General features: G+C 38.7%; 1 protein-coding gene across 1 annotated transcript in view; it reads right to left on the bottom strand.

The window, feature by feature from the left end:
* LOC122828214 (chemokine-like protein TAFA-2) overlaps nucleotides 1–22,577 on the bottom strand; it is a 95,995-nt gene that overhangs the window by 32,940 nt on the left and 40,478 nt on the right. The window contains exon 2 of the mRNA XM_044111571.1: nucleotides 15,348–15,448. Within this exon, the coding sequence (XP_043967506.1) occupies nucleotides 15,348–15,447 (100 nt within the window). The 5' untranslated portion in view covers nucleotide 15,448. The remainder of the gene's footprint in view (nucleotides 1–15,347; nucleotides 15,449–22,577) is intronic.

Genomic DNA, 22,577 nt, shown 5'->3' with positions numbered 1-22,577 from the left:
GCATAAAACACTCAGTGAGGGCTTGAGTGATTGGTGCTTTAATGCAGCCCACAGAGTATTTACAGTGGTGTTCTGCTAGGATTAGTAGTGTGAGAGGATTAGTGAAGCTGCATTACTGCTGTTTTATTTAACTCACAACAGGAAAAGACTAAAAATGAAAGCCTCTTAAACACATTTAGGCTACATGAGAGGCCTGCCCAAACGTTTAGATAAATCCAATGTTTTCTGCGCCTTTAAAGGCTGCCACCGGAAGGAAATGCGTGAACACGCACACGCTTTTTTTTCACGCACTCAATTTCCTGTTTTGAATCTATAATCTATTTATCGTCTTAAAATTACCCCACTGCTGCACGTGCGGTGCTCGGAAACACCGTGGTCCTTTAGTTTAGGCATTAATGTTGGTGAGAGTGCAGCATGTGCAGATAACAGGATCAACAAAGTGCGAAATTTACTGAAAGAGGATAGGATTAATGCGAGTAGATTTGGGGGACGGCGGGGGCACAGAAAAAAAAGACAGAATAAGGGAGATTTGCAGATGCAGCACAATAATGCTCTCTTTTTCCATCACACTCTCTCCCTCGCATCAGCATTGATCACAGTGCATCGGTAAAGTAAAGAGCAACTCATCCATCAGTGCATGGCTCTGGAGCTGCTGTTAAGAATACTGAAACGATTTTCCATGGCAAGCCCTCATTTGTGCAAAATCACAATTAAATGCGCATAGTTTACAGCATCACTATTAGCCTCACCCCATCCAGGCTTAGGGTCCTGCACATCCAGGGCAGCGCATGGGATAACGTCAGGGTTTTATTATTTTTACATCATTTTATTTACAATCACATGTAGCCGAGGGCACCAGAACATTTAGCCGTACATTAAGCTCCTCCAGATTATCCTTTTCAATTTGACAAATGCCTTTTGAATTAGTTTATTTTCAGTGCAGTCACCATAGTAAATCACTGCAATTTTAGGTTCTCAAAATCCATTTATAGAGTATGTGTCCCTTCTTTCATACCAATGAGTCACAGTGTGACACTTTGTGAAGAGCGAACAGGGCTTTGAAAGGCTATTTTTCTTCTTTTTCTTTTGTCAAATATTAAAATGATTCTCCCACCCCCAGGGAAAAACAAACTAAAGATGTCCAAGGTAATTTTTTCCTATGATATAAGTGCTTTTCAAATCTATATATTTTTAAATTGCTTCATGCTTTACAGGTAAAAGACATAGAACAGAATATGCTCATTATAAGTCAATATTTGCAAAAGTATGTTACCTTTTTTCTGTGTTTTCTGCACCAGATCCACAATGCACTAAATCTATCAATCTATATATATATGAACTTAACCAGATGTATATAACTTACACCCATTTTTGTGACAGGTTGCACTCGACTCCTATTCAGCCACAATCAAAGCAGGCGCAGAAAGATGAAAGAGCAAGAAACATTCCTACATAATTATAATTTTAAATTCCAGAGGTAATCACACATTTGCAACAACCATCGGGTTGAAAGATAAGACAGGATCACAGAATAGGTGTAATGAATGAAATTTTTAATAAAAAAATTTTTTTTATTAAAAAAGCAACACATTTTTTTTCTTCTCTTGCTAAATTACTACCATCTTCTAACATGGAGTAATTTCTGCACAATTTGCATGACCCAAACCGCTTTGGCCTTTGCAAATCCAATGCTAAAGACTCCACCAGTCAAGAAGAGAAAACTTTAATAAGAACAAACAAAACATGGCTTACAGAAATTAACACAGGGAGAATCCAAACAAGGAACAACAATTGGGAAACAGCTAATGCGATGCGTACAAGTGGATAGGAAGCTATGTATACCCAAGTAGAGATGGACGTGACAATGCCCACCTACAACTAGTAGGTTGGCAAATAGAAACAGCAGAGCGAAAGTGGAGGCAGAGAATAATCAGGAGATGGAAAACACCAGTGAAGGGGAGCAGAACGGCTGGCTAAGACAGGAAAAAAATACAAACCCAAAAACCAGGAAAAGGAAAACTAACAGGAATCTAATAAACCCAACTCTTAATATACAAATAAGAATCCAAGAAATAAACACATAGGGATGAACTGTTGCTGCATTGAACTTATACCCAGAACTGGAAAATTCTGACTTCCTCGTCAGAAGAATTGACTGAAAGGCCTGGATTTCCCAAAGAGGAAGGGGAAACCACTCCAAGTACCCCTAATTACCACTTGTAAGATTGACTTCACTTTGCAACATGGCCACTCTTCATATCAACAATAGGAACATGTGGTGGAAACATGTTTACTTCACAATACACACACATGAGAGCACGTCTAAAATGAATGTCAAAAGTAACACCTGCAACTCTTAACTGAGCAAATTAAGAGTGCCTTTTGCTAACGGAATGCAAAGCTTAAATAATGTTTGAGAGTAACATTACCCGTAGATCAGACTGCAACGATATAGACTGCAAACAATGTCTATGGGTGTATTTAAAAAAAGCCAGCAAGAAAACTGAAACATCTGAATTTGTCTGTCTTTATCATCATGAATACACAATGCACGTTTTATGTTGAGTGCTACATGCTAGATGTCACCTGAAACCACAGGAATGCCGTTATTTCTGTGGTTTAAAGATACGATGATTTGTCCTTTTGTGAATGGCTAGAGTTGCCTTGAAGAGGATATCCTTTGTGGTCATTTCAAATACAAACAAGTATCTTCCCTACTTCTCTACTTTTTCAGGGACCAGAATAATATGGATTGTGGCAAACAAGAGAGGCCTCTTAAAACCACAAGAAACTCAGCGATATCTCTGCTCATGTTTGGCAGACAAACTACTGCAGGATGAGAACATGAACTTGCATCCTCACACTTTTATACCAGCATACATCAGGCTTTTATCTAGACTAAGTATGTTATATTTATTATTCATACAGTTTCAAGCAAGCCTGCATAACTGGGAAATTCTGACAAAAAAAGCACAGAAGAGAAGCGCCACTTGGGACGGTACACACCAGAACTACAAACACTAAAAAAGCTTGAGGTACAGAAGACTACTGCTCTGTTGTGATACACAGCATAAAAACATTAAATCACCAATCCTTTTTCTTGTGTCGCACTGATTAAAGTGAGTAACAGAAAAGTTGGATGGATATCTGCCATGGATGGAAGCCAATGTACTGAATTCTAAGATGTCTCCTAAAATTAAAAGGTAAAAGTTATTCGCAAAGCACCCTGGACTTGAAGAGAGCTTTTAAATACTCAATGTGCTCAATGTGACAAAATGTCAGGAGCACTAAGGAGGACTTTTAGTGCGTTTTGAGTGGGGAAGATGGAGAAAGACGAACAGAAAGGAGAAATATTGTCCGTAAAATGGATAGAGCTGTGCCAACAGCAGGCATTGCTCCTCTGTCCTGTTTGATTTTCACATCCTTGGCTCCCACATTTTATGTAGGTTGTTCTGCCAAATCACGCAAATTTATACAAGAAGGCAAACACTATAAAAGCTCAGAAGATTGGAAACTGCAGCTCAGAGAGGGAGTTGCGCCCCCCAGGTGGTGCTCGGTCCGCCCAGGTGTTTTGCACAGCTGAATGGCTGCTAAGGGAGGTTTCTCACATGAATGAAAGGTACCACTGTGTTTTTGATGAGAGGAATAACATAACAACATGATGTAAAGCTCAAAAAAGTGGATTTTACGTAACACTGCACCTTTAAAGGAAATATCCAGATCCAAGGTAACACCAGTGTTCTTTATGTTACACTGAAGGTCAAGTTGATGCCATCTGGAGTAAGTGACTGAGAAAATAATTTGTTCTTCAGATGATCTTGTGAAAAGACAACAATCTCTGTCTTGCTGGAGGTTAAAACTAGAAAATGAAAAGTCACAAACACTTTTATGTCTTGAAAACATGCTAGTACCCTGATTAATTAATTAATTAATTGGCTTCACCAATTGGTATTGACACTTATTATTGGTAAAAAAATAAATAAATAAATAAGTGCATCAATAACATTAATGGAAAGTTTTACCATGCAGTGTAGCAGTTTTTTTCCCAAACTATATCACAGGCTTTCTATTTCGGATGTGTCAAGTACCACAACGTTTTATGACTAAAATAAGGTCTTCTAGTCATTCTTGACCATAATTCCATTTATTTACACTGTACTGTAAATAAATACATACATTATACTGCAATGCATGTCTACTGAAAGGGGGATCCCGATCTCAATGTGACTTTCCTATGAAACATATCCAAGAGCACTTTGGACGCAGAGTTGGAAATTCAAATGCATACATCTGTAAGTCTGCGTTCCAATGAATACCAAAGACTAGCATTGTACAAACACATAAGAACAAAAGCGCTGTGCCACCCACCAGGCAAATACCTCCAGAGAACAAATTGGAAATTGAATCATAAACTATAAAGAGCCATGGTTGAGTTCAGCTGCGGAAGAAAAGAGAGACGAGATAGAGGTGGAGAGGGGAGAGGAAAGAACGGCTGCATTAAACAAAAGTTCAGTCTTTTTCTCCTGCCCCTGCAGAAATTCACGCTGTGCTACCTGATTGAAATTTCCTGGTTTAATAGCTCTGAAATAAAGCAAAAGTTAGAAAGAGGAGGAAAGGGAGAATTTGAAACAGTGGGTAAAGAAGAGGTAAGGAGAACAACACAGGAAAGAGTGGAAGTCTTAAAAACTGAAATGACCATCTGATTCGTAAAAGGAATTGTTCTTAGTACAAATGTTAAAACAAAAAATTAAAAGGAAAGGAAAGGAAATTTTTAAAAATCCCTTGGTATAATGTTTGGGGTAAGATGGGCTGGTCTCAGTAATTCCTAAACTATTGATCCATTTTGATTGAAACGCATAACTATTCTCCAGTTTATCTTTCAATATATCTTAATACAAGTGTTTATTTGCATCCAGTATGCTTTCTTTCTGCATTAAATGGGGTCCTTGAAACCACCATTCCACAGTGAGTCCAGGGTTTTTTCTGAAAAATAAAAAAAAATAACCTTACATGTCCAGTCCACTGGATCTAATAAGGCTACAGGATAAGCAAATTCTTTCCTTTTGCTGAAGGAACTACCGATTTACAAGACTGCATCTATGCAGAACTGGCTGGCAAGCTAAATGGTAATGATTCCCACTAATAAATCCAATCAGAAGGCCCCAATGTGGTAATCTCCCTGCGCACTAAGAGGAAGCTTTTTATTTACACCAATTAGCTAGTGACTAGAACTTTAGACACAGGGTGCTGCAAATCATTACCGTGTTAGCTCTCAGTAAAACGTTTTTTCAACACAGCACGCCAAAAACCTAAAAGGTTTACGTCGTTCAGGAGTCTCAAACTCCATTCCGCGGAGCCCAGAGCCCTGCAACTTTTAGGTGAGTCCCTTTTCCAACACGATTGAATTACACGGTGAAAGTGCCTCACTAGCTTGAAGTCAAGCTCTCCAGAGTTCTGTTAATGAGCTAATATTGGAGCCAGGTGTGCTGAACCAGAGAGCCATCTAAAAGTTGCAGGACTCTAGCCCTCCATGAATGTAGCTTTAGATCCCTGATATAGTACGATTCAATACTGATGGGCAACAGAGGGGCATTTATTTAGAAATACTACTTTCTACTACTACAGTCAATTTCTTGGAAATCTTTATCTTAATTTGTTTGGGTATTTGAGAGGAAGCATTTGTGACTGTGTAAAGTAAGCAGAGGATGCATATGTTATACTGTATGTAAAGCTTCCTACTCATCCTTAGTATGTTACACCAGCATATTTTGCTTTTGTTTACTGTGGATTTTCAGGCAGAGGCCATGAATCATACTCCTGCAAGCAGAGTGCATCTTAGTGTCTGTTTGTCAGGCTTCACCCTTCTACTTTCACAGACATACATTTTTCCTTGCTCACTTAAAAAAAAACCCAGGTGTAAATACGGCCCCTCCCTCCTCTGAATAACAAACATTTTTGCAGCTTTGTCAACTTCCTGTTCAATATTTCTGCAAAAAAAAAAACAAAAAAAAAACAGCCCTCTTGACAGAGAGAAAAAAAATGTTTCTCATCTCTACATTTTTTTATTTTATTTGTGATGGTATTGTGTCTGAGAAGAAATGAGCACAGAAGATTATCTCGTGTTTAACCAGAGAAGGTCAAAGAGTCCGTTATGAAATGCATTCCTATCACATTAATAACTACATGGCTTAACACTACATGTGTACCAAGGACACAGTGATTGGCGAAGGTGAAAATATGCAAATTCTGTTACATTGAAAACAAGAAAAAAGACGGATTGTGAGCCCAAGAGAGTGAAAGCTTGAGGCGATCTAACACACGTAATTAGGATTAAGAAATGGACAGATCATAAATAATGTTTCTTTGTTGAGTAATAAAAGATGGTTCTCAAAGTCAGTACTGGCTAGAAACCAGTATGAAATTTTGCAAAAATCAATAACTGAGTAAACCAGAGTATGTAAACAACACCCACATAGACCTGGGCAGGATGTGAAAGCTTCACACAGAAATTCGTCCATCCGGATTGGTGGGCTTATGCCCATCTCCAGCCGTCAACAGGTCAGCTTTTGTCTTGTTTTCTAAGTACATAACTTTAAAGTATTGTGCACTACAGATGAAATACACACACATTGAGTTTTAACATAGTAATTAAACATGATGTGACTGTAATGGCAATACAAATTCAAAACCGCTGTTAATTTTTTTCTAAAATCAAATATGGACTGGTGTGAATCCCACATGTGAGAAAAAGCTAAAGCATTATACTGTATTTGAATTTGGCAGCTGCTCAGAGAATGGAAAGCTCCAAACTGTGCTGTTGACAGGGGGCAATTTCAGTGAAGAGTGGTGGCAGATTTCTTTGGATACAACGAAGCTGCGACTCCTCTCCACAATCTCCCCCAGAGCTCTCACCCTGTTTCTAAGGATGAGCTCATTTACTCTATGGGAAAAGCTCATTTCAACCATTTCTTAGGAGGGCCTCTTTCTTTTATAAAGCATATGTCATGATGCTAAGTGGGGGCAACTCTGATTCAGTGAGAAGATAGGCCATCTTGCAATCTGAAAATTTTGGGGTTTGATTTCAGCTTCCTCCTTCAACATGCCGATGTGTACCTGGGCAAGACTCTTAACACTAAGCTGTCTACAAATTTGTGTTTCAGTATATGAATACGTGCACGTTTGTGAGTGCAATTGGGTGAATGTGGCTTTGTGGTGCAACACTTTGACTCATTAGTATCACTGGAAACGTGCTGCACAAATTCAGTCTGTTTACACACGGTAAATCAAAAGCTTTGCTGACTCAGAGCGACTGAATTCACAACTATTGCTAAAGAGGTCAGAGTTTGTCTAAAAGTCTCCTGCTCTTATCACTCATAACCAAGACACCTCGATATTTAAACTCCTTATCCGAGGTAGATATTGAAGAGTAATTTTTTCCAGCTGTAAAGCACGGCCTGAGATTTGACTATGAACAATTTTAGCGTACACTAAAGCTCACTGCTTAAAGAAGCCAAGAGAACCACACTGCCTGGCCTCCTGCAACTTTTACATGTATCTCTACTTCAACACACCTGAGTCAAATTATGAGGTCATTGGCAGGACTCTTGAGAACTTGACTGCACTTGGGAGGTGATTCAGCTATTGGATTCAAGTGTGTTGGACCAGGGCGACGTCTAAGAGTCGCAGGACACCGGCCCTCAGGGACCAGGATTGCCCACCCTTGTCCTAGGGCGAGGATGAAAATTGTGATCCCCTAAAAGTAAAAGTATCCTTCCTCGCCCTCTTGATGTCCCCATCCTCCACGTCTCATTGAGAAGGTGTGCCAACCACGCTAGGCTCACAATGTCCAGAGTCTCTCATCTGCTGGCAGCAATGGTGGTTCTGTGTTTATTTCAATTCACACAATGTGCTTTGTAGTGTGAATAGTTAAAATGTTTGTTTTACAAACACACACATATCAATGCCAGCTTGTTCATTAAAATATCAAGCATGAAAACAAAAACAGTTGAGCTTTAGCCACAGATTTCATTTGCAATATTTTTTACTAAACACTAAATAAATGTAACTCCATGTCTTTTCACTATTTTCTTTCACTTACACAACTGTACATGTTCTCCATCTCTTGGCCATCTCTTGACCATTGAAGTGACTCTGCAAGGGATGGTTCGAAGGTTTGTCAGCATGAAACATTTCACATTGGAGATTTTTGCAACTTGAATCTTTCACTACCCATATGGAGCCATGTTGTTGACCAGGCACTGAGTGCAGCTTTGCTGTGGAACAGCCACTAAAGAGGGCAGACAGCTTGTCTCCACAGATCACATTTGTAGAGAGCCTCATTGGCCATGCAAGAATGTAGACATATGCGTGTGTGCATAAGGGTTGGTGGGTTGAATGTTTTTGTGTGTTTCTGCATGTGCATTCATACGCACTTTGGTCTAATGTCCCTCTGAGCTTGTGTAAGGATGTTGTAGCACCCGTAGCCCCCATATGCCTTTGTCCTTCCTTATATCTCTTTTTCACCTACTTGGCAGTCACAATCCCTTTCACAGCAAGTCAAGTTCTCACTTGCCTCTAATCAGAGGCGATGTATGGGGACGGCAGGCCATAGACTGAGAATCAATGACTCGACAGTGTGTGGTGAAGTGATCAGCGTAATCGCTGTTCCGCTTTGCTTCAAAGTCCAAGCCAAGCTGTTTTGCCAAGACTATTGGCAAAGCCAGTAAGGCATTTAACCAAGGCCTAGGCTTCGCCTTCAAACAAAAGCTCTTCATTGAAGAAAATCTTTAGTACTCCTAAGGTTTTTCTTTAGAGTTCTGAACACATTACAAGGGATGTACAGTTTGAAACGAACAGATGGAGCCGCAGCATGAAAAAAACATGATGTATTTCTCAATTCAGTCTTGAAGGCTAAATGTCTGGAGGATGAAAAAGGAACAAAACCTAAACACACGCATGTATTCAGTCTTGTACATGTTGCTGGAACTTAACCACGGTGACTCTTTTGTCCATCTCCTTCGTTCTGATGATATTGGTTACAGAAAACATTGAGCATAAATCTGCTGAAATTATGCTTACTTATTCGATGTTCATTCCACAATTTCAACCATAAATGCTGGCATGTGTGATAGTCAAATAATGAACCACAACTACAATGAAACATGGAAAAATAAGAGGTCAGACACTTTTAAATACATATGTAGGTGCATAAAGTCCGTCTTGTACTTCGTTTACAAAAGAGTTTATTGTTGGAAAGTATCGTGGAGACTCTAAAAACATTAATTTAAATGACGGATGGAACAGATTAGTGTGCCATCCAGGAAAGTATTGGTAGCAAAAAGAGACTGGCATTCAAAGGGCTTACGTTAATGTGGGGTGTATTGTCCTGCGAGAATAGAAGCGTGTTTGATATGTTCAGGTTTACATTGAGAGAGTCAACTGAACTAAATATAACACTGAAGAATGCACTTCTGTTGTGCTACAAGGTGGAATATCAATTTGGCAAGTCATCTCAGGGTTGCTTGCTCTAGACATTTGCAGATTCACATAAACCAGTTTGGAACTGAAAAAAAGAGTGATGGATCTCAACTTTAAAAAAGCCATCAAATACACAAACGAATGTTTTTTGTGATTAGAGGTTGTAAACTCAGAATGTGGCATCCATTTGGAGATTACAAAAAATGTAATTCCTAATTACTTTGCCACTGTTTTGCAAATGGTGTATTCAAATTTGTTTTCTGCCATCTTGATTCAATGACATTCAGTGAAACGTTTTCTGGTTAATATGTGATTGAACAGTTCAGTAAAAATGTAAATTGTGATGTGAATATGAATATAAATATACTGACACCATACATAGTAGCCTGAAGAGTATAGCGCTCCCATGAACTCTTGATAAATGACAAAGATATGGAAGGTAGACATTATAATTAAGGATCACAATTATCATTAGTTTCTAATCTTTGGCTTCTAACAGGAACAAACTTTAAAGTAATTAATCTCTGTGTAGATACACAAGGATCAATTCAAATCTGCAAAAATATCTCACACACCACCACTCCAAATATTTTGTAGATTTTTACATTTATTTTATTTTTAACGGGTAAGGAGGCCTTCTGGACACCTCCCCTCATTCCACCAAGAGAAGACCCAGAGGAAGACTCACAGGAGGGAATATGTTTCTCGACTGGTCTAAGAGGAGCTTAGCTATATTTTAAATATATCCTTTCAACATAAAATTAGCATTTATCCCGGCCATCTACACATACAAGGAAATCAAAGCAAATTCATCCACAAATGTGGTTTGAAAAAAATATTTAAGACATAAAAAAAGGATTGGCATTTAAAGCCAAGAATCCGGTTGAAATCTGCCAGTGCATTAAAAATGCATTCCTGCTGTTTTCTAGAAAGAAATATCAGCTGGTTCAATATTAATTGATGGCCTACAAAAAAAAATTTTATTTAGTCAAAAGAATAATGAAGGGTTGTGTAAAGAAAGAAAAAAAACACTTGGAGTGAGCATCAGAAAACTCTTGCAATAACAGGAAAAGGTTTTCTATGAAAAGAATAAGTAGAACACAAAACTGCAGTAACCTCTATGCACAATCAGAAAAACACACACTGACGCTTATGGAGAGTTTTTTTGCACACGATTTGAACAAGCCAGGTAAAACGTTGAATCCTGTGAACCGATTTGGAGGAAGATTGGTTCTGCACACCACAGATAAATCACTACGCCAAAAAGTCAAGCAGGCTGTCATACGGCATACAGGACTGGCAGACAACATATAATTGAAGACGGGATGAATTAAGCAGTGTGTTGGGACATTCTCGATATTAATTTAAAGATGAGTGTGTTTTTTCCAAGCAAGTCAATAATCCCCAAAACACAGCACAGAAAACTCTTAACCGGACTCAAAGAAAAACCTGCTAGAATCGCCCAATCAAGTGCCGGAGTTGTATCCAAATGAAAATCTTGAAAAACCAAAAGATCAGAGGGGATCAATTTTAAGAGATTTTTTCTTAAGTATTTACAGTGAACCCTCGTTATAACGCGGTTCACCTTTCACGGCCTCACTGCTTCTGTTTCTTCTCATAATGTTATCTCTTTCCTGCCTGTCAAAAACTTTTTCTGTTAGTGACAAGAGCAGGAAAACCTCTCTCATAAATGCTTCACTATTGTTTTGCTGCATAAATCATAAAGTGATACTTTAAGTGGACCTCTACTACTTAAAAATATGCAGGTAGGCAATCCACACAAAACATGAACAAAAGGAGCTTAAAAAAAATAAAAAATAAAAAAATCCACTTTGCTGCTTTTATTTAAGAAAAAAAAAAAGAAAGGAAAAAAAAAACATCCCAATTTTCTTCCAAACTCTGCTTGCATATGGATGAGGGTGGTATTAGGTCACAGAAAATCTCAGTTTTGCCTCAGTGAAAGACGTAATAAAAATGTGGTAGGGAAACTTCTTAACTCAACCTGAAGTTAAATGGATTATTCCTGGTTGGCTTACAGGTCCAGATGAGTTTCTGATAAAACAAGAGATGCACATTTGTCTTCAGAGTTTTTATGCTTCTGTATTTAAAATGAGTCTATTTGCAAAGAGGTTAGAGGTTATTCTCTTTTAAAAAATCCCCCATACTTTATTTTCTCTGCAACAAAAATGTCTTCTACAACCTTTTGTCCATTTTAGTCCTTGGCTCAGTATTTTTTTTTATTTGCCTTTTTTTTTAAGCACAAAGTCTGCTTCTTACAAGCTTGCCAATCTCTGCATAAGATATGATTAGTCAAGTAGCTACCAATAACATCCTCACTCAAATTTTTAGCTAAAGTAGTTGCACAATATTTAAAATGTCGATACATTCACTCAGTTGTATTAGGGATGTGTGTTTATCTATCTGTGCCTGTGTGTGTATGAGGGAAGGCATTGACCTTGATGTGACTCATCTGTGTGTCCCATAATTATTTGATTACTTGTCTGTTTTTCTGCACCTAAACAACATGCACCTGCATGGTGTTGTCACTCCCTGATTACCAATTACTCTATAATCAATCAACCATTAATGGGAGCACAAACACACCGCTGTAGACCTTGTTAGGCAATCAGGCTGAAGCTCCAACTTTTTATTAATAGCCCTAAACAACACTATTGAAGAGAAATGCTAAAACAGCCGTTGAATAGAAAACAGTTTAAAAGAAAAATACACAAAAAGTAGAAGCACAGACGGATAAATGATTTAGGCAATATATGTCTTTAAACAGAGGGTATTAATGGAGCTGGAGACCGCATCTCTAAGGAGGAGCTTTAGGAATCTAGGCGATATATTGCAGGAGGAGGTGTTGAGACACTCCTGAATAACTGCCATAGAAGATTCAAGGATTCCGCAAACATGTATGAATGAGTCAAAGCAACACTCCAAGTGTGTCATTATTAATAATGGAATGATATAAAGATCAAAATTGTTTCGTAGAATATCCCCCTTTATAGCCGGAACTCCGATTTAGGGCCTTACCTACAATAAATTAGTAACAAAGTCAAATACCTATCTTTGAGAAGCAAGTTTTAAATTTTATTCTAAAATGTAATTCAGCTTTTGGATGAAAATCAAAAGATTGCTGAGCCAGACTTGGCTCCCCGTTTTCTCTCCATCCTAACAGTGCCTCTGCACCAAACACACGCTTCTACACAAATGCCTCAAGTAGCAACCGTATTTCAGAATTATGAGACAAATTTCTTTTTGTCTTATCCTCTCACTTTTATATATCTCTCAACTCCTGTTTTCAGTGCTTTCACTTCTTTTTTGTGGACATCAGCACGTCAATGAAAAAGCTTGGTGAAGCACCCCACTATGTGAAAGCCTCTCCCTCTTTCCATGTCTTTTCAAAACCCTTCCTTTTATGAAAATATTTGCCCTTGCCTTGTCAAGAAACTCTCTTTGAGAGCACATGATAATGCCTGACAGCCAGAGAGCATGAGAGTCGATCTCACTCACAAACAGACACCAAACACACACACACACACACACGCAAACATAGAGAGATGGTTATCGGATTCCAGCAAGGACACAAATTCACTATACAGACGCATAAACTTATAAAGATTCATGTTACTAAGCAGTGATAACACTCAGAAATTCTCAATTTCCTCACAGAACATCAAATGACTCATGCATGTCTCCCTGAAATGGATTATTTTAAAAGAATTGAAGAAAAAGGGTCTGACTGGTAATATCCTATGACGGGAAGCTACTAATGGACCAGCTGGACAAGGTACAGTTTGAAACATAAAACATGCTGACAGCACGACAGAAAAAACATGCTTTTAATTTATCTGGTAAAGTTTTGGCTTCTGAAACTGACTCAGAACAGAGCAAGGGAAGGGTGGATTAGAGGGAAAAGAAAAAATATGCATGGTGTTTGATCAGATGAGCAGTGAAGGAGCTATAAGGTGCTGAGACTAATTTTTCATCCCTTTTAATGAAAGTCAAAGTTGCAGTTGTTATAGAGCCACATAGATGTATTTCATTTTAGTCACATGCACATTTTTTCTTGTTTTTAGGTCAGATCAGGGCTTTGTGATGGCCATGCCAAAACACTGTCTTTATGTTTTTAGGTCACTTTGTAACCACTTAGCATAAACATTATTGTTATTGTTCATTTGGCAGAACAATCTTCTCCCAAGCTTTAACTTCCAGGCTGATATCTTCAGATGTTGCTTCAGTTTTTTAGCGGTGCGATGGATGGACATTCCCATCTTGTCTATACTTGCACATAATTGTTTGAGCAGATGAACATGACACCTTCAAGCATCTGGAAATCGTTCCCAAGGGTGAAACAGACTTGTGCAGCTCCATAATTCCCTTCCTGATACCTTGGGTGACTTTTTTTTTTACTTTGTGTTAAACAAGAAACAGTGTGTTCCAGATGTAGCTTTAAAATACATCCAAAGGTGTGGCACTTAACACCTCCTCCTCATTGTTAACTCCAATTAACTCAAACATGTCAGTTCACCAATTAGGGGTTTCGAAAGCAATTACGTTATCATACAGGCTTCCCCTTTGGGACAGTAAGCTTCCCCTTGTATGTAAGCTTCTGGATTCAAATAAAGTGAGAAAAAAAATATCTAAAATATGTTCTTGCTAAATTTTCTGGCATTTACCAATATTTTTGGTAACCTAAAACAAGATGAGCTTTGATTTAACTTCAGACTGTGAAGTTAAAAAACAACAACAAAAAAAGAAACCTTTTTACTTGGTTTAGTTAAACGTCTGGTTTCAGCAGCAGTACCGAGCGATGAACCGCAACTGAACATTTCCATCCTTTCATGGAAACAATAATTCTTTGTGCCTTTGGCCTCTTTCACCAGGCTATTGACTGACAGAAGGTCTGCTCACTATGAACATAGTATCACAGTGTCAACAAAAGAGAAATGCTACAAAGCAATTACTTTATGAAAGCATGACATATTTAATCCATCTCTACATCTTGGATGTAGTAAAACAGAATGTGAATGCAGCAGACCGCTTCACTTCCCATAATATCGGTTTATGATCCTTTTCAATGTTCAATTTGACCACTGGTTCATAAATTCAAGTATTAACAAAGATACGGCACCATGGGTAATCGTTTGTGCAAAATGATACATTTAATTGTCAACTATTAAATTACTTGAAATCATATAGACAAAACTATGTATATTCTTGACAACAGTCTCTGTGTTTTTTACATACAGTAAAAAAAAATAAAAAAAAAATTGATATTCAGAAGGCAAATAAAATGTGCTGCCAAGTGGATGAAGTTTGTGATTGTCAGCACAACAAGGGTGATCCCTGAGCAAAGATACTAAAACTTTAAACGAGAAATGAACTGCAGAGTTGCCAGGCTCAGTGATGCAGTGACACAAGGCCATCACACAATCAGAAACCGCAAACAAACAAAGCTCACTGCTCCTTTTGCTGTAACCCCCAGGTATTTTTGAGCATCACCTCCGCCATGATTGGACTGCAGAAGCACAAAAGCATCCTGAGCTGGGCAGGCCGTTTAGCCGGCCGACTTGTATTCCCTTCCCACTTATTAAATAACTTTTTACTGAGTGTTCATCCTGGCAAATGGCCCCTGCGATCCCATGTTTCACTGGGGATCTGACCTTGACATTCCCTCAGGTGGAAATGCAGTCTATTCACTCCAGCTTTACAACACGTAAATGAAATTGACCGGAGAGGCGCCCCGTAGAGGTAATCTGCAAAAGATCCAATACTGTAGGTCCTGTAAAAGCATGCTTGCTGGCTGACAGGAATATGTACAATGAGGACACACACAAACAGATATGAGGTAGAGATCCATTTACCTGTGTGACTTCTGTGTGCATGTGTGAGGGAGGTCAGACAAAGGGATAGGAGAAGACTCCATACACCTACTCCACAAATCCAAAGACCCCGCTCCCGCATTCTGTAAGAAGCAGATGAAAGCAGACATCAGAATACGAAATGCTTTTTTCTTTTCAATCTACATTGCACGGAAAAAGAAAAAAAAACACACATATGCAGCTGGAACGTTGGTTACTCTGTTACAGAGTGATGCCCTGTTCATATGTTATGTTTAATAAGTGAGGCAAAGGTTGTTGTTTTTTGTTGTTGTTGTTTTTTTAGCTCTCTGATTTGGTATAAATCAAAAATTAAATTAGACATTGGCGTGTAAACATTTTATTTTAAAAGTTGAACATTTAAAAGAATTGTATATTTATTGTGGTGTCTAGACATTTTCACATGACTGTAGGCGTCTCTTTTAGGCCAAGTGAGGTTCATAAAACAAACTTTATACATAAACATTTTGATCAAAAACAACAGGTAACAAGATAAACCATACAGACGCATTTACTTGTCTTAACAATTTTAAACAATGGCTAATGATTACATGAAGAACCGTATTTTGAGTTATCAATGCAAGATGAAACCCTTTTTTCCTGTCTATTCTGCAGTATGCTGAAGCTAAACCAGTATCTCTTGCAGTAAGGTTTGCAAGAGAGCAAATTCAATACAGAGTAAAAATATCTTTAAATTAATGAAAGCTGGTGCTTTGAACATTACAGGTCAGAAACATAGGCTGCAATTTTCTGCAATAAAAGAATCTGCCAATTAGTCTCAAACTTGTTTTATCCATTGCAACATTAGCAGTGGATAAAACATTGCTATGTTATCCATTGCTAAGTTAGCAATGGATAAAACAATCAAACAATCAACACAAACACATCAGAAATGTTTTGGTTTCCATTTGTATTCTGCCCTTTTACTGACAGCTAATTAAAGTCCAGGGCAACCGCTGGAAACATGTTACATCTAAAAAAAAAAAGGCCGCAACTAATTCTGTAACCACTAATGAAATCCAAGGAAGAATTTTATGTTTTTATTTTTATTCAGCAATTGCGTAGTTTAAGAACAGATTTTGTTTTCACGTGACATATTACTGTGGGTAATGCTCAATGATGGGTACAAACCTTCAAACTGTTGCCAACCTAAATTTTTACCTATGTTTACCCTGAGCAAGGGGACGCATAGAAATAAAGCACTTTATATTCCGTGCACCCACTAGGACATAAACTTCCACAACAGGCAAACTCTCTGTCTGCTCCAGCAGGAGGGCCATTTAGTCTGTCTTGGTGTACATTTGAGTGAGGAAATGACACCAAGAGAAATAGGATAAAGCAAATATAAGTAAAAACATGCAAAGTGACAAGCGGCTCACCATCTGTTGTATCTTCCACATGATTTATTCTCACAAAACAAACAAAAACAAAGCGCTGTCGTAATGCAGGGAGGATGTAAATCTCATACAAGCAGACTTCTGCTCTGTGGCTTCTTTTGCTTACATCGCAAGAGAAGCCACATCCACACATGGTAGAGTGGGTTATGTTTTGGGCTTTTCTTAACAAGTAAACTCTAACTAAATGTGCTATTGCTTTCACTTCAGAGCCTCCTGTTTAATTATTAAAAGGAAATAATTAAACAGGCCGGTTGCTTCAAGACAACGGGCTGTGTTGTCTAGACGCATAATTTGCTATACACTTTTTAAAAAAAACCCAGTTTGCACTATTTCAGGAACAAGAAGAAAATATGTTTAAATGAAATTAAAAGTGAAACAGATGTAGGGCTTATTTCTAAAGTGAAAGAAAAACAATGCACAAATTTTAATATTTAATTTATTTTCCTTTTCTTTACAAAATATACACATCATAAATGTTTTGGCTTGCATTTGTATTTTGCCCTTTAACTGACAGCTAATTAAAGTCCAGGGCAACCAGTTGCTGTTAGAAGTCCCCTAATTAGAAAACAGAGCTCATCTGTGTGTAATTTAACTCGACATAAATTAGGAAGCCTAAAGAGGTGCCAATGCATATCAACCCGGCTAGAATTGCTCTGGCAAACTCAACAACGAAACATGAAATAACTGCTGCAGCATAATGCTGCCACCACCATCCCATAAATGGGGAAAGCCACTCCTACTATGGGACGGTTTTTGTTACCAGGGAAGCAGGTCAGCTGATGAGAACACAGAGAGCTGCATCGCAAAACGCTCAGAAAACCAGTCATCGTTTTCAACCGTGATAGAGCATCCCCTTCAGGAAGACAGCAAACCAAAACATTCAGCCAGTGGTGAGATCAGTAGTTTTTAAGTAGTCAACCGTCATTCGTGTTTTACTTTTGTTTCTGCTTAAGCACATCTGGTTCAAGTAATTGCTTTGCCTTTCCAGTATGCCATAAACTGCCTCTGAGTTTGCCTGTTAATCACCCATTCATTTAGGTCAGGAGTTTAGCAGCTGATAAACACCAAACAAATGCAGGACAACGTGCAGAACCCCTGGTTTGGATCAAAGCATATTCTGAAGTTGAAAAGGCAAAGTCAAAGTCCGGTCTTAAATCCAACTGAGGATTTCCATCAAGACTTAAAGGTGGATGTTCGGAGATGAACATAAAAGGGGTAAAAATTTCAAAGCTGGTAGAAACAAACCCCAAAATACAACCAAAATTCCATATTATATATTTAGTTTTCACTTGTCTGGCACATTATTTCTTGCCGCCAAGCAACAGACAGGGTATCTTGAGGGAAATAAAAATAAACAATGTAAAAAAAGAAGCAAAGTGTGAACTTGCTTCGTAATGTTATGTCAAAAGTGCTTTTTTTAAAAATGTGTAAAGATAGAATCAATACACTAAATGTTTTTCATGCTTAACGTCCATATATATTTTTCTTTTCAAGCAATTTCATAATTTAGAATTTCAGAAACATTCTAGCACACAAAATCCCACTAAAATACACTAAAGTTTTTACTTGTAGTGGAAGAAAATATGAACAAGTTCAAGGAGTTCCGAACACTTTTCCCAGACTCTGTATTTTGTCACCGTTTAAATGTCTCTCTTAGCGCTAATTTACTTTCCCTGTAAACTCTGAAAAGGTGCCACAGTAGAAAGGAAGCACATTTCCGCGAAACACTCTTGAAAGGATTTGTGCCGATTTGAGTAAACCAAACTTTGCGGTTCTGTGAAAGTGAGCAGATTAACTCTGTTGTGGATGAGATTACACACACCTGGCTGGACCCAAGCGTGAGCGTACGAGTTCATCTGTGCACACGCACCATCTTCAGGCACACACACGCTTTCTCTGTGCATGCGCTTCTCTTTGCCCTGAGGAAGTGTGTGTTAAGCCCTGGCTTGAGTTCGGAGCTTGGTGCATGACTCATCTGGCCGTTACAGTCAGGCATTTTTTTAGCAATAAAAAGCTGCAAAGCGAGAGAGACTAGACCAAGGTTGTATGAAGTTAAAGTCCATCACACATTTGCCAACACACACATACAGAGTCAAAAAGATGCCACCACATAAAAACCCATGAAGTGATTAACGACATTCATTTCTTATAGGCTCTGCTGAAAAACAATGCCGTTGTTTTACATGTAAGAGACCCAGCTGAGGATTGCTGCAGGTGCCACTGCCAATCGCTTTACATAAGCCGAATGCATTGTCTCGGTTTTCCTCCTCTCTCTCGTTTGTTTCCTCCTCTTGTCTCCTCCAGTTGTCCCATATCACTCCCTCTACCTTCACCCCCTTCTTACTGTTCCCACCTATGCTCTGCAAGAAGTAAATAATTAGGAAACAAAGCAGAAACGCTGCCAGCTTCCTCCCCAGCTCATTTAGACCCACAGCGGTGTTTGTGATCATGCAGTGTCACTTCATTATGGCTGGTTGTGGGTCTGTCTGCCGCAGAACAAGTGGGTGTGAGATGCAGAAATGGATTCAGAGAGCGGAGGGGGGTGGGGGGGGGGGGGTAGGGAGAAAGAGGTGTGTAGGCGTGTGTGTGTGTTTGTCACTGCACAGAAACAAGGGGGTTCTAATCAATAGCATCTAAACCGCTTGAGCCTTCATCAGTATCAGACTCCGCAGCCGATGGTGACTCACTTGTCAACAAACGCACACAAATCTGCACCGACTCCAAAAAAGCACTTTTCTGCACCGACAAACAAATACAAAGAGAATTTGGGAATCCAATTTTACGGTAAGTGCTTGTAAACAATTGTGTTCCACTTGTTTACATCTGATTGTGCGTTTCTGGTAGCGCCTTCGGATGCTGCAGTCACTACAGTTCCTCAGCTGCTCTGATCGCATCCTGCGGTACGAACGCAGGCGAAGAAAGCAGCGTTGGATGTTGTGACCCTTTATAATGTTGCTTTCATCAACTGAACACAGAAGAGCAAGAGAGAGAAAAGAGAGAGAAGCGGCGTTGGAGGGAGAGTTGTGCTCTCCAATGATTTCTGCAGTCTGTTCCATCTCTTTAATTAGTCCCATTGGAGTGCCCTCCCCACTTCATGCGGCTGATCAGTTTCCTCTTCATACTTTTGGTCTGCATTTGAGTGTGTGCACACGTGGGCGTGTGCACGGGTGTGGGTGTGTGTGTAGGTATGCATCCTAGCTAAAGCCAGTCAGACATCTCTGGGGCAATTTGGCTCCAGTTAAGTTCCCCATGGTGGGGAATAAAATGTAGTGGAAATATTAATATTCAAGGAGCTTTCACTCTCAGAACCATTTGTAAAAATGGGATACCTGCTTTCTCTGTCTTTGTAGTAATTAGCAAAAAGTGATTCATCTCACACAACATGCAGTAGAGAGCAAGACACGAAATGATTCATTGAGCAACTCGAATAACTTCCTTAAAACAAATCTTGTGGCAAAAATCTTTCATCAAATGGACTGTTTAGGAAATATTTTACAAGGACAATCATTCTTACAAGTGGCTCTTTCACAAAACTGCCATGAAATATTCAGAAAAGGTCCACCTCATACACTACCTCTGATAGTTCAGAAATCACAGCTTGGTCCTCCCATATCCTATCAGAATGTCAGCTTGAAGATAAAGTAGCAATTACAAAACCTAAGGTGGCGTGGAGTGAAGCACAAACGTATGTCACATTTAACACTTGTAGTCAATTATTCGCATAGACTGTCTGTCATGATCTGACTTACCGTTTCAAGTGTCAATCATGAAAACGCTGTCAGTATGTCACTCTGTGGTTCAGAGCCATAAGTGATGGTTTGACTTCAGCCTATTGTTCTGCGTATGCATGTGGGTGGTACTAGGGATAGCAATGCAAATGAATAACCTCAAACGGGACAGTGGCAGAGCCGGGTTTTGATTTTTAAGTGAACTTTTGTAAAGTTGTTTACAATAATAGTTTCCTTACATGTTGTAGAAATATGTCACATCACTCTGAGCATGTTGGAAACTAAGTAAGCCAACAAGCTAGTCACACATACACGGTCCAGCTTTACCCTTGCCAACATGTGAGTAAAACATTTGATGCTGAGGTCAGTTGTACCTCCACATCAAATGTGATAAATCCCCATGCTTTCAATGTACAGTAGCCAAATGAAGACTGTTGATGAGGTGGATTGATGTGCCAAACATCTGGTAAACCAGTTAGCTTCCCTCAAACTTAATTGTACGATGACACAAGCAAATTGAACGTCCTGACCAATCATGAGAAAACTTGGCCTTGATGGTGGAAAATGCTACGGAAGGTATAACAATTCACACAACAAAATGATCAAATGGCTCTGATATTTTAGTCTATGCACCCCAATTTGAAATGTACTCAAGAGGGAAAATGACCATTTTTCCAACTGCGGATGTTACATAGATTTAATAAAGTTAGCTCGCACAAGTTTCAAGGGCAACTGTAGTACAATCCATGTTCTACTTACTAATTTTAATTCTTCTGATGTGGTGATTTATATCTTCATCATGCAGGTTTATTCGGAAATGTTACGTAGACTATCACAGATTTGTTTGGGATTCTGCTTCACTCCATTCACACACAGACAGACGGCAACAGTAGGGCTGCATAGTTGTTCTTATTATAGTAGCTGCTTGGAGTCTAGCGAACACTATTCCATAAATACTCGATAGGCTGGCAGCTAAAGGCAGAACTTTTACAGTCAATAAATTGGGGCCTGTGAGGGCATCCTGCAAGTAAAAAAATTCTATCTCATAGCTTACATTGAGTGACACAGACAAACACAACTTGTTCCATGCTGAAGTAGTAAAAAAAAAAGCTTGGCAACTACTTTAAAATGAGAAAAAATGAGGCATGTGTGCAGGGATAAGTTTTTTCTCCTGGATTTTATTCCACTAGTAGGTACGGGTGTGGAATGAGATCTCCTAATATTAAAAAGCAACAACCTTTCTCATCAAAGCAGGTTTCAAACAGTTATACTGCTGTTAGTATGTAACTTCATCTGGTGAGGCAATTGCAAGTTATATAAGCCACAGATATGAAAGGTTTGTTTTAAACACTAGTCTATTCTATAACATCCAGACCATTCCATCTATCTATCTATCTATCTATCTATCTATCTATCTATCTATCTATCTATCTATCTATCTATCTATCTATCTATCTATCTATCTATCTATCTATATATATATATATATATATATATATATATATGAAGTCGAAATACACAACTTGGCCAAATTGAATGTATATAGTATTTTATGATCTTTTTATGGGAACCAAAACCATTGGATTTTTTGTTTTTAGAATATTACCGCTAAAGCCTCAATCTTATGAACCAAAAATTATTATGTATCTTCTTGTATGAATCCTTGAAACTACATGGTGTGTTTTGTCTGAGAAATCTCTGCACTCTTCCAAATTAATGGACAGGCTTGTTTGGGAGGCAGAGTTAGGACTCCAAGGACTCTCCAAACCTAATTGCGACCTCGAGAGATTTCGCTTGATTAGGCTTCCCTGATCCTGCCAGAAGCATGTCCACGTGTTTCATTAATCAAACCCACAGTTTGGCTTTTGCGGATAAATTGACTCAATGTGACCTGTAGAAAAAGCCAGTGGCTTCAAATTAAGCCTCCAATTTAACTAGAATTGTGGTAACTCAGCAATAACATGGTGGGTGGGTATGGGTTCATGCGTGTGCTTGTGTGTTTGTGTGTGTGTGTGTGTGTGTGTGTGTGTGTGTGTGTCTCTGCGCGTGCGTGCAAGCTTGAGACAAAAAGAGATCGAAAGAAGACAAGA

This window comes from Gambusia affinis, linkage group LG01 (genome assembly GCF_019740435.1).
Source record: "Gambusia affinis linkage group LG01, SWU_Gaff_1.0, whole genome shotgun sequence".
In the NCBI taxonomy this organism is placed as follows: domain Eukaryota; kingdom Metazoa; phylum Chordata; class Actinopteri; order Cyprinodontiformes; family Poeciliidae; genus Gambusia; species Gambusia affinis.
This window is presented reverse-complemented; position numbering and strand designations above follow the sequence as displayed.